General features: G+C 39.5%; 1 protein-coding gene across 19 annotated transcripts in view; it reads right to left on the bottom strand.

The window, feature by feature from the left end:
* Positions 1 to 13,190, bottom strand: part of Znf438 (zinc finger protein 438) — a 138,486-nt gene that overhangs the window by 34,821 nt on the left and 90,475 nt on the right. For 18 of the 19 annotated variants that reach the window (XM_085698934.2, XM_085698938.2, XM_085698935.2 and 15 more), the window contains one exon: positions 8,003 to 8,070. In XM_085698934.2, the coding sequence (XP_085555060.1) occupies positions 8,003 to 8,039 (37 nt within the window). In that variant the 5' untranslated portion in view covers positions 8,040 to 8,070. Of the gene's footprint in view, positions 1 to 829; positions 929 to 8,002; positions 8,071 to 13,190 lie in introns of those variants that run through there. The other variant, XM_085698944.2, reaches the window with a different exon arrangement.

Here is a 13,190-nt window from a genome sequence, read left to right as displayed (position 1 = left end):
TTTGGTCCTGGGGGGTTAAGGATAGTCTGAGCCACCTGCTGGAGATCCTATATGAACTTAGAGGAGAACTGATGGTAAACAGCCAGGGAAGTAGTCAGTTCTGACATTGCAGTGGTGACTCAGGCAGTTACACCCAAGAATTCAGGAAAGGGTAGGACCAGGACTGCTCATTTGTCATGCCATACATATAAACTGGCAAGTGTTGGCCCTGACCACCCAGCTGGTAGGTAGCAGCAAACATGAACGCTGCCAATGATCAAGGCATTGTGAATATTTGGACATAAGGGCTGGGTGGCAGTGTTCAGGGTCAAAGTACTATTTATTATGGATCAAGGAATTCAGTGTGTGAATCTAGCCCATAAAGTGTATCCCTGAGGAGTCAAAACATACAGTTTGACTTAAAGTAGTCTGTGATACTGAAGAGAGATGCAGAAGAGATAAGGGATGATAGGGATATTTAGCTTAGGACAGAGTTGAGAGACAGGAGGAGGGACAAGGTTGTAGAGGCCCAGAAGGACTTGCTTAAGGAAGCTACAGGACTTAGTAGGCAGCTCCTCGGGGGAGGAGGCAAAGAAACAGGGAGGGCTCCAACAGAGGGCGAAGAGCAAGTGTCATAGTAACTACAGAGTTTCCCATGTGCTGGAATTCTGGAGGGCGTAACAGGCTCCAAGAGCCAGAAAAAAAAAAAAAGATACTTACTAAGCAGGCAAGGAGAGACAGAAAATTAGAGCAAGTGGAGGGAAGAAACGGCTGAAGAGGTAGGTGCTAGAATTTGGAACCAATTACGATGGATGGATGAAGCCAGCAGAAACAAATGATTTGTACACACCTTAAAGAGTCAAATCAGCAACTTGAGACAGTTTGAAATGCTGAGACGTTGGCATGGTTGAACATTAAGTGTGACATCCTCTACCAAGGATACCTGAAGAGAGAGAACTCAGGAGGGGAGTAGTTAGTTCTTGGAGACCCTTGTACCTTAGAAGGTAGGACAGGTGGTGAAAAAAGAAAACAGTGGTGGGTGACCTAAGGTTCACCTTTTTTATTTGCATATGAGAAGCTCAGCTGCAGCCAGAGCATGCAGGCAAGGTGCCCATCCTTGGATGGTATGGTCTAATTTCTTCAATAAATATGTAACAGATACAAAGGAAGGTTTCAACTGGTGACCCAGGACCCTGAACACATATCCCTTCCTTTTCTCTAACACAGAAAGAGAGAATGGGCAAGTCCAGAAGATATAGTGTGGTGGCCTGAAGGAGGCCCTGTTGAAGCTTACAAAAGGGCTTGGTAAACAGCACAGGGGAGGGAGGTTCATGTGAGGGACCAAGGGCCAGCACATATAAGAGGTAGGTGAAATAAGAAAAGGAGGAATCCAAAAGTCAGCCATCCCTAGAAAGCATAGAATTTCAACATTGGTGGTAGGAACTGAAAGCGACTGGATTAGAGGTTTCCTATCTAGGGCAATGGCCTTGTGAGTTGGAGTGACAGCTAATTTCAGATAAGTTACCTGAGGAGTGGACAGTTGGGCCTTAGAAGGTGAAACCCTATTATCCCCAGCTGGACAGAAAGTTTAATAAGGTATATGCCTGGCTAATTTGAGGGGACAGACTACAAAGGAGAAGATTATCTATGTATTGTATAAATTTGGATTTAGGAAGAGACAAAGAATAAGTCAGAGGCCAGAGCCTGGCCAAATAGATGTGGGCTGTCCTGGAATTGCTGGGGTAGGACAGACCAAGTGAGTTGGGTAGAAATTGTGGTGGTCGGGTCAAGGAAGCCCAGACCTGTCAGTTGTCTATGGCCAGACCTAGGAGGTCGGCTGCAGGGCAATTTGTGCTTGATGTCCTCACACTGTGAGGAACATGGGCAGTGAGCAGCCCAATGTCCCCCCCCATGATGACATCTTGGACATGTCAAAGTGGTTAGAAGGGCTCAGGCAAGTCCGGTGACTTTCCTAACCACATCTGAGGCATGAATCTGGAGGTTGTTGGGTTTTGGAAGGCAAGGGAGCCTAGGCAGTTGCTATGGCCAACTAAAAGACCTTAGCTAGGAGCAGGTATTTTTGTTTCCAGGCCTTTTTCATCTCTCCCATGGTACACCTAGATGGCCACTGCTAAGATTTTGCTTGTGGAGTTAGGGACTTCCTCTCTAGATATTTAAGTTTAGCCTCAATGTCAGAGAAATTCTGGAAGGAGAGCTTTAAGGGCAGGCTTACAGAGACAAGCCTGGAAGCAAGTTGTTTGGACTTTATCTGTATGTGTTCCAGCCTAGTTCCAGACCTGTCTATGCTCCTTGGGGGGTGGGGTTGGTGAGAATCATACAGATGCCATGGAAAGTAAGCTTGGTAAGATTGGGTAATATAGTGAAATTCTTTAATAAAGGTGGAAAATTGGTAGTATAGAACCCCAATCAAACATTTGAGAGTGTTTGTTTAATGAGTAGGTGATTTCTACCTTGACTAAGCCATTCACTCTCGCAACCTCTTGCAAAGAGAGAACCATGACTAGTTTAGGCTGTGGTGGTAGGGGGTAGAGAGGGTTCCATGGTGGAGTGGGAGTGAGTAACAGGAGGACTAAGGGCTGCCAGTAGGCTGAAAGGTGGGACCCTGAGAGACTTGATTTGGGTGGTTCATTTCTGAGGAGGGACAAAGGGAACCTAAAGAGGCCTGAGACTGAGTTGAGGCCAATAAGGAAGGAGGCTCATTAGAGTGATTGATAATAGTGGTGGAATCATTTGGTTTGGGCTTCATAGCTATGAGGATTTTTTTTCCTGGTTTATACTATGTGGTTACTTTTAATCAAGAATAGAGTGAAGTCACATGACAAAAAAATCCATCTTTTCCAATCCTAGCAGAGATGGCTATCAGCAATGTGGCTATCTCTATCCAGATGGGGGTACAACAGTAAAAATGGTGGCAAGCCACATGTTTCTTTTAAGATCACTTATGCATAGATTTTTAACTATCAACACTGGTGTGACAAGTTTTAAGTTAACCCTTTTGTTACAAATCTTGAGATACAGATAATTTACACAATAGTCTTACACATCTTGAGATAAGACTTATATCTTAGCAAAAGTTTTAGAGAGTTAGACTAAAACCAAGAAAGCATGAGATGAGTAGCAATGGTCCCCACTGGGAATAGTCTGCCCCTTTATTTTGTTTGCCTTTCCTTTCTCTGTCACAAAGTCAGGTGGCTTGTCTGATATGGGACAGACATTTCAGAGGAAACCTTATAACAAGCATGAGGTCTAGAGGATGGAGAAGCATATCCCACCTTCAGAGCCAGCTTTTAATTGAAGTGGGACAGCATAAAACAACAGTCTAATGTCACTCAGTTAAAAGATTCCTAAAAGACACCTGAATCCCTGTAAAACTGAATCCAGTACGCTGAGAACAAAGAAGGCTTAGAAATACGAATTTTTTGGGACCCTGGCTACAGACAGAGAATGCTGCTCCCTCCTCCATCCTGCCCAGGTCCAGCTATGGACTCCTACTTTGCAACAACCTTACAGACTCATTAACCATAGCTTAAAAGACAGGACATGTATACAGTGTGTGGGTGGTGGTGGGGGCAGTGAGACCAGTCAAAAATAAGCAGGGTTTTGGAGTGTAGAAAAGAGAAAGCTTAAACTTCTTGCAGCATTTGTAAAGGTCCTGAATAATATTGGGACCTAGGGTGCCATTAGACAGCCATTTGGACTGATTATCTAAGGAGTATCGAGGCCACATTTGATTGCAAAGGCAAACAAGTTTAGGGCCCTTCAGGTTGGGTGCCAGGGGTAGAGGCTTGAGGTTTTCTATCCCAGGAAGAATGAGAAATTACAGAAGGCATAGCTCCCATGGATGGGAGTGAGGGTGGAGAGAAAAAAAATATCACTGCAACCTGTAGACACAGGCATACCCAGGACTTGGGGAGGACCAAATAAGTACCAAGCTTTTTAGCTTGGGGGTCAGGGCTAATAGCCTGAGGTAGTGACTCAGCACTTGGAACCAGGGCTTTCAATGAGGTCCGGAGACATGTCAGAAGGCGATGAAAAACTGAGGTCTGTAATGAGCTCAACCATGAAAAAGAGTTGGAGAATAGAGTCACAAAAGCCACAGGGGCCTAGAGAAGCTGTGGGATTATGGCAGCTTCGAAGGGAAGGTGGGAGAAGAGAGCAGGAAAGGGGTGCAATAGTCCAACTGGGCCTAAGGAAACTGCAGGGTTGTATCTCTAAGGATGGGGTAATGGGGTCAGGTGAAGAGGGTCAGTCACAGCCTTAAAGATCAAGGCTGGGGGTACTTCTGACTCTAAGAGTTCCAGAGGGTTTCAGACTCAGAGAAGCATTTACACTGACCAAAGGGGAAACTTACCAAATTGCTGCTGGTAGATAGGGTGTCAAACAATCAGTGAATCAGCATGTGAGTCTGTTGTGGGTGGACTAGAGATGAGGGATAAGACCCCAGTGTGGTTCAGACCCTGAGGGGGAGCACAAGCACCAGGAGAACCTATCTGAGTCACAACACCAATGTAAGTGCTACATCTCTGTGGGCAAAGGCACGCTGGCAGTCAGGAGCCAAGGAGTACCCTAAAGTCATGCCGATCAACAAATTTCACATAAGAAATGTGGTGTCACATATGGCAGTCATAATATGGTGACTGACTCTGCTAGGGCAAGAAGCAGCAAAGAACTGAGCAGATGGCAGGTTTTATATAGAGTTTCTCGGAGCTAGAGCTTTCCAGGGTGGCCGAGCTTAGGAACTGGTGGGCTTTGTGATCTGATCTTGACCTTTTTACTCTGTAGGGTAGAGTATATGTCTTGAGGGGCTGGGGCTGACCATTATGGCCATTATAGGGTTCTGTGGGCAGAACCTGGTCATTGAAGGTTCTTAGTTGCAGGGCCTGGCTACCTTCTTGCCTTGAGGTGATTACAAACACATCTCGAGCAAATACATAAACGCATAGAGATTAAGCAGTTCATTACTGAATGAAGAATGGGGCAAAGAAATCAAGAAAGAAATAAAAAGCTTCCTGGAACTAAATGAAAATGAAAACACAATACTCAAAACCACTGAAAGCAGTCCTATGAGGAAAATTTATAGTGCCTACATTTAAAAAAAAAAAAACAAAACACAGAAAAATCACAAATAAATGGTTTGATGATGCAATTCAAAAATTTGGAAAAAAAAGAACAAACCAAAATCAAAACTCAGTGGACAGCAAGATATAATAAAAATCAGAACAGAAATTAATGAAATAGAAACAAAAAATAATACAAAGAAGCAATAAATCTCAGATCTGGTTCTTTGTGAAGATAAACAAACTTACATACCCTTGGTCCAACTAAGCAAAAGAAAGAGACAGAATCAGAAATAAACAGGGAAACATTACAACAATCACCAAAGATATTCTGAATATCATAAGGGAATGCTTTAAAAACCTGTACTCTATGAATCTGAAAAACCTAAAAGAAATGTATGAACTTATAGATTCCACAAAACCACCAAAATTAAACTAAGAAGTTAACAACCTAAACATACCCATAACAAGTGAGGAGACTGAAATTGTAGTAAACAGCCTTCCGCTTTAATAAGACCAGGACTAGACAGACTCACAGCAGAATCCTACCAGACTTTCAAGAAAGACCTACAGTTAGTCCTTCTTAAACTATTAAGAAAACAAAGCAAAAAACAAAAAAACAGGCAAAGACAAACAAAAATGAAAATGCCAATGTCAATGGTGAACATAGATCAAAACTGCTCAATAAAATACTTACAGACATATATCAAAAAGATTATATATCATGACTAAGTTGGTTTTAGCCATGAAATGCAGGGATGTTTCAACATATACAAATTTATAAATATAATAAAATAAATAAATGTACTTAAAGCCACAAATCACACGATCATCTTAAGAGACTCAGAAAAACAACAAGAATATCTGGGGAGTAAGGAGTCATATAAGTCAAAAGGAATCATACTACTAACTATTTACTTAAAGAACCATAAAACATGTAATTATTTCTATAAATATACATATGAAGTTTTAATGAACTTTATTCATCTGTACTGACAATGTTCCCTCCAGAAGCCAAAGAAAACCTAACAAAAACCCAAGACCATACATGAGATGAACTTATTTTTGAGTTCTTAGCTAGGACTGTCCAAGAGATTCCTTAAACACACGGCCTATTGTTATTGTCCTTGGTTGCTATCCCCAGAGGTACAAAGTAATTCCTGACTGCTGCAGACACCATGTACTTCAGAAACAGGGCCCAGAGACCTTTGAGTTGAAAATGACCTGAATGACTCCTCCCTGAGGACTATTTTCATGGTATCAGATGATACCAGGTAAGTTTCCAAAGGAGGAAAAACCAACAGTCCTATACAGCTATGACACTTATGAACCACATCAAGGGCCAGCATGTCACGATAACCTTATGGGTGCAGTAGTGACATACATACCTTGGCAGTGATCAATAGCTCTCGAATTGAACTTAAGACCTGCTCAACAGGAGGAAACCATGTCTGTTACTGGAAACCTAGCCAACTACACAGCGCTAGTGAACCATAGATATGGAAGAGAACCTACACCCATTACTTTACTAAACCAGTATAATCCCTAGCAACCATCTAAGCATTTGTCCTAGGTAAGTATAGCCAAAGATTAGTGTAGTCTTCACTCCTCATCAAGGAAACTTTAGCTATCAAAACCCACTACAGAAAACTATAGTTAATCAAAATGCAAGAGCTGTGGAGCCCAGTTCCAATGGATACTTCTATAAAACATTCCTATACCTAAGGTACAGGAACACTGTGGAAGAATTGTAGAATACTGTACAAGAAGAGGGTGTGGAAAGATGTAAGAACCAAAGTATAAGGGAGTTCATTGAGACTGTGTCTTCTCTACTAATTGTCAGAAGCTACACCCATAAAGTCTCACCGACATGACCATGCATGAGCTAAACAGGGACAAGAGCAGCAGCACGGCAGTGGCGCACACCTTTAATCCCAGCACTCAGAAAGAAGAGGCAGGAGGATCTCTGTGAGTTCGAGGCCAGCCTGGTCTACAAGAGGTAGTTCTGAGATAGGCTCCAAACCTACAGAGAAACCCTGTCTTGGAAAACCAAAAACCAAAACCAAAACCAAAAAACAAACAAACAAAAAACCCAACGAACAAAAAAACTCAAAAAGCAATAGACAAGCCAAAGTGGGAGGAAAGTCTTCTACATGAAAATGCAGATTATTTGTCCAATACCAAATGGTCAGCCCTCAATTTGCACATACAAATATTATACAGACTGAGGTTATATTTTGGAACATATATATAAATGGATGTAATTAATGAAAAAAGAGGCCATGAATTTAAAAGATATCAAGAAGGGGTATATGGAAGACTTTGGAGGGAAGAAAGGAAAGGGAAAAATGATGTAAGTACTTTATAATCTCAAAAGAAGTAATTTTAAAATAATGCTGTATATATATATATATACATTATAGGTTTCATGAAGGGAAATTAATTTTTCTCATAGATTTCATTTTGAATGGTATAAGACAAAACAGGGATAATTATATAAGCAAACATCACCTCTCTACATATGTATGCCTTTGTGTGTGTATGAATATAAATATGTATGAGGCATGAATGCAACACTTATTAAGATACTGGGTCATTCTGTCAATGAAGCCACATCCTTAATCCCAGTGACATCTATTACCTCCAGCTAACTGGCAGTAGTAGGTTGGCCTCTCGGTTCTGCATGGAATGAATTGGCTTGTTCTAGGGGCCTTTCAGCCTAGGAAAGGAGACAGATCCTTATCAAGTCCTGGCAACCTGGGAATCCATAGTCACTAGATGAATTTACCAAAGGAAATGAACATTTATATGCAATTGGAGATTTTGCTTTTAATTCTAGGAAATATGTCACCTCATGACTAGAGAGTGGAGACATAAATATATCAATTGAAATTGCTCTATTATAATGTGTACAGTGGCATCTTCTGCAGCATGGCTTGTCTTACCTTCATCTTTTGGTGGTACTGATGAAGAATTCCGCATTATGATGTATGTGACTTGAGCAGTAACTTTTCTAAAATATTCAAGAACAAAGAGTAATTAGAAAGTAGTTGATAGCATATTAATACACAGTAAAATATAAATTATAAAAGCTTTTGAAAAATGTTTTTCTATTTATAACCTTAATGAGTGGTAAGAAATGGGTTTTAAACTACTAATAATTGCTGCATGCATTTTCTGTTCATTTTTCTATGGATAGGATTTTCTCAATTACTCTGGGTTGAACTTGGAAAGAGATGCTGTGATGCTGTATGAGTGGCTACCTGCATCTCTGCTCTTGTAGTCAAACAGAAGCAGAGTGCAGAGTCTCTGAAAATGTTCCACCTGATAACTAGATTTCAAATATATTGCTTAAACAATAATTACTAAAATAAATTATAAATACAGACAATACTAAAATTCTAAATACTAAACACTAAAATGCTGTGGGATATTGCTTTTGTATACTATAAAGACTTGTTTGTCACTTGTATTGATTTAATAAAACACTGATTGGCCAGGAGCCAGGCAGGAAGTATAGGCAGGGCACCAGGCTAAGAGAATGCTAGAAAGAGGAAAGGCAGAGATGCAGTCACTAGCTAGATACAGAGAAAGCAAGATGAGAATGCCTCACTGAGAAAAGGTACGAAGCCACATGGGTAAACATAGACAAGAAATACGAGTTAATTTAAGTTGTAAGAGCTAGTTGATAATAAGCTTGAGCTAATAGTTCAAACAGTGTTGTAATTTATAGTTTCTGTGTGATTATTTGGGTTTGGGTTTCACGGGAAGTGAAAAGGCAGTCTCCGTATACACTAAAACAAACACTAAAATATAAATCACAAGCTGCAAGAGAAACATAAAATAATCACTTGATAGAATATAGCCTCATCAATGTAAAAGGAGTATGCAACCTATGTAGGACATAAGAAATGCTGATATAATCATACTAAAAGACAGATGCCAGTATTATTGTCAAAAAGGAAAGCACATGGTGGCAAATTTACACATGTGTCTACACTGTGCTTGGTCATGGAATTGTAAGTTTTCCTTTTTAGGTTAGAAGTTTCCAAGCTGTCTATGCATTGACCATCAACTCAGTATTCACAGGGCTTGGTACTGGGAAAATCTCAGAGACTGAAAGTCAAGTCTTCTAATGTGCTAGTTGCATATAAACCATACACATTCTCTTAGCTAATCTAGGTTAGCCCAATATTTGGGTACAATGTAAATGCTACATAAACAAATGCCTTTATATGGGTGTATACAAATGAGGGCTAGCTATGAATGTGGTCAAACACATTTGTAGATGAAAGTCTCAAGTCAAAAGGTTGGTCACTCCGCTTGTTTAGGGAATAATGAAAATAAAAAGTCACAAGTTCTGTATAGATGCAGGTTTAATTAATAATAGTCAATTAATTATTTAATTAGAGACAGGTTTTTACTTTGTAGCTCAGCCTGGCCTGGAACTCAGAGTAATGTTCCTGTCTCAGTCTCACAAATATGAACAACATTCTCAGTTATAAATGCAGCTTAAAAATATTTTTGAAGCAAAGTATGGTAGCATATGCCTGTCCAGGCAAGGAGATGAGGAATTCAAAGACAGCCTGGTCTACATGACAGTTAGTTTAAAAAACCCTGAAATGGAAAATGTACTGTTGTTATTTTGAGAAAGGGCATTACTATGTAGTTGTGGCTGGTCAAGAATTTACTACATAGACCACAATGGCCTTGAACTCACAGAGATATGTCTCCCTTGGCCTTCCAAGTGCTGGAATTAAAGGCATGTGACATGGGTCACAATCCTTATTTAGAGGATGTAAAATGCAGATTTAAAAAGGTGACTGTGTTTGAATAAAAAAGACAAGATCTTTGGAAAAATATTAGTAAACATTTTTATAAGCTTTTAAGAAATATCAACAACAAAAACCATTGAGTTCAAGACTGATGAAACTTTCCACTGGGGGTGGGGTGTAAAAAAAACGAAATTAGGTATAATTAAAAGGCAAAATTTTCACTTTTCATCAAGACACAGTAGCAGAGATCAAAATTATCCTTCTACATAAAGCAATAAAAATAAGAATTAAATAGATAATTGAATCTTTCAAAAATGCCAGAAATTACTTCATAAAAATAGATCCCAATGAGGCTGGAGAGAAGGCTCAGATATTTAGAGCACTGGTTGATCTCCCAGAAGGTTTGGGTTGATTCCCAGCACTAATGTGGAAGGTCACAACTGCCTGTAAATCCAGTTCCAAAGGATCTGATGCCCTTTTCTGACTTACACAGGCACCAGACATGTGAGTGGTATGCACACAGACAAAACACATATACACATAAAATAAAAGTTTCTCTTAACTTACAATTATTATCTTTTATTATAACATAATTAAGATACATTTTCTACTTGAGCTATATATTTTTCTCTGTTCCTCTCCCTTTTCTCCTCCCTTTCTGCCCTCTCCCATAGTACCCATGCTCCCAATTTGCTCAGGAGATCTTGTCTTTTTCTACTTCCCATGTAGATTAGATCCATCTAGGTCTCTTTTAAGGTACTCTTTGTTGCCTAGGTTCTCTGGGATTGTGAATTGTAGGGTTTTTTTTTTTTTGGTTGTATGTCTAAAAGCCATTTAAGAGTGAGTAATATATTTGTCTTTCTGGGTCTGGGTTACCTTACTCAGCATGTTTTCTAGATCCATCCATTTGTCCGCAAATTTCAAGATGTCATTTTTTTCTGCTGTGTATTACTCAATAATGTAAATGTATAATTTCCTTATCCATTCTTTCGTCAAGGGGCATTTAGATTGTTTCCAGATTCTGGATATGACAAACAATGCTGCTATGAACATAGTTGAGCACATGTCCATGTAGTATGGTTGAGCATCCTTTGGATATACACCCAAAAGTGGTATTGCTGGAAGGTTATTTCCTAATTTTCTGAGAAATGGCCATATTGATATCCAAAGGGGTTGTATCAGTTTGCACTCCTACCAGCAATGGAAGAGTGTTCCCTTTACCCCACATCCTCTCCAGTATAGGTTGTGATCAGTGTTTTTGATCTTGGCCATTCTTATAGGTGTAAGATGGAATCTCAGAGTTGTTTTGATTTGCATTTCTCTGATGGCTAAGGATATTGAGCATTTTCTTAAGGGTCTTTCAGCCATTTTAGATTTCTCTGTTGAGAATTCTCTGTTTAGGTCTATACCCTATTTTTTTTTATTGGATTATTTGTTCTTTTGATGACCAATTTCTTGAGTTCTTTGTATATTTTGGAAATCAGCCTGCTGTCCAATGTGGGGTTGGTGAAGATCATTTCACATTTTTTTGGCTGCCATTTTGTCCTGTTGACTGTGTCCTTTGCTTCACAGAAGCTTCTCAGTTTCAGGAGGTCCCATTTATTGCTTCTCTCGGTGTCTATGCTATTGAGGTTATATTTAGGAAGTAGTCTCCTGTGCCAATGAGTTCAAGTGTACTTCCCACTTTCTCTTCTATGAGGTTCAGCGTGGTTGGTTTTATGTTGAGGTCTTAGATCCATTTGAACTTTAGTTTTGTGCATGGCGATAGATATAGATCTATTTTCATTCTTCTACATGTTGACATCCAGTTATGCCAGTGCCATTTGTTGAATATGCTTTCTTTTTTCCATTTTATACTTTTTGATTCTTTGTCAAAAATCAGGTGTTCACAGGTGTGTTGATATCTGGGTGTTAGATTTGGTTCCATTGATCCTCCTGTCTGTTTTTATGCCAATACCAGGCTGTTTTCAGTACTGTAGCTCTGTAGTAGAGTTTGAAGTCAGGGACTGTGATACCTCCAGAAGTACAAGATTGTTTTGGCTATCTTGGTTTTTTTGTTTTTCCATATGAAATTGAGTATTGTTCTTTAGAGGTCTGTGAAGAATTTTGCAGGGCATTGCACTGAATCTGCAGGTTGTTTTTGATAAGATTGCCATTTTTACTATGTTGATTCTACCTACTTAAGAGCATAGGATATGTTTCCATTTTTTCTGGTGTCTTTTTCATGGGGAAAATGCTTCCATCCAAGGGTATAACAGAGGTGTTCACCATCTTAACTGTAGTTAAGGCTTCAGGGATATGCAGACTTCAAAAGTGATCATACTTTACTCTACACATGTGCATCTTACTGGGAACCAATCATACCTTCATAGTATTTTTAAAGACTTTACAACAGATGCGGACATGACTTATTTACACTCATGCCTTGAATAAAGCAAGCTGATGAGAACATATTTAACCATAAAATCATTAATAATTAGTTCTTAAAAGAAGGTGTTAAAGTAGGAATCACTGGAAAGAATGTTATATCTTATTAAGAAGTCAAAGAAATGCAAGATGAAAACTATTTTTGTTTACATATGAGTTGTGAAAAATACAGAAGCAGCTGGATGTGAGGGGAGAGGTGCCAGGTGCTGCTGGTGTTGTAGGCACTTGCTGTGTGCTGTGCACAGTACTCCTGAAGGCTTAGGGTGCTCACTCCTCAGAATCACACCTTCTCTTCATTTTAGGAATTAATCTCAGCAGCATCATGGCATTCAACATCAATGTCATAAACATCATTGTCTTGAAATCAACTCAAATCTGTACAAATTAGACATTAAAAAGCCCGATGATATTTTCAAGGCTGTTTCTTAAAAATATTTAAGCATAAAAAGTGATTAGGGTATATTTGCTTAAAAAGATTGGTCATGTTACTATAGTGCTGACTGAATATAGTCCACTTCTTTCAAGTCCCAAACAATCTGTGACTTCCAGCTGAACACACAAGAAAGTCTGGTTTCCACAGGCTTCTATTCCAGAACACCCATTATCTGGTTCCAATATTATTTCTTGCTATTCATATCTTGAAGTTGAACCAGCTAAATTCTATTACCCCTTAGGCATTACTTGTAATTCCTCACATCCAAGCATTTGCAAACCATGAAATGATATGTTGCACGTTCACTCAGTCCCAAGCACTGTGCCGGGTCACGGTAAATAGGAACTTTTGAACAAATATGTTCCTTGAAGTCCAGTAGCTCTTTGCCGTCTAGGAACAGACATTTACATTACAGCTTGAGGATCAGACAAGACATTTATAGTCTCGCGCTATTACTACAAAGATGAATGCTCTACTCTGCTCTCTAGCTTCAGAAAT

The sequence above is a fragment of the Myodes glareolus genome, chromosome 14 (assembly GCF_982192425.1).
Source record: "Myodes glareolus chromosome 14, mMyoGla1.1, whole genome shotgun sequence".
Lineage (NCBI taxonomy): Eukaryota > Metazoa > Chordata > Mammalia > Rodentia > Cricetidae > Myodes > Myodes glareolus.
The sequence above is the reverse complement of the archived record's forward strand: the minus strand, read 5'-3'. Positions and strand labels throughout refer to the sequence as shown.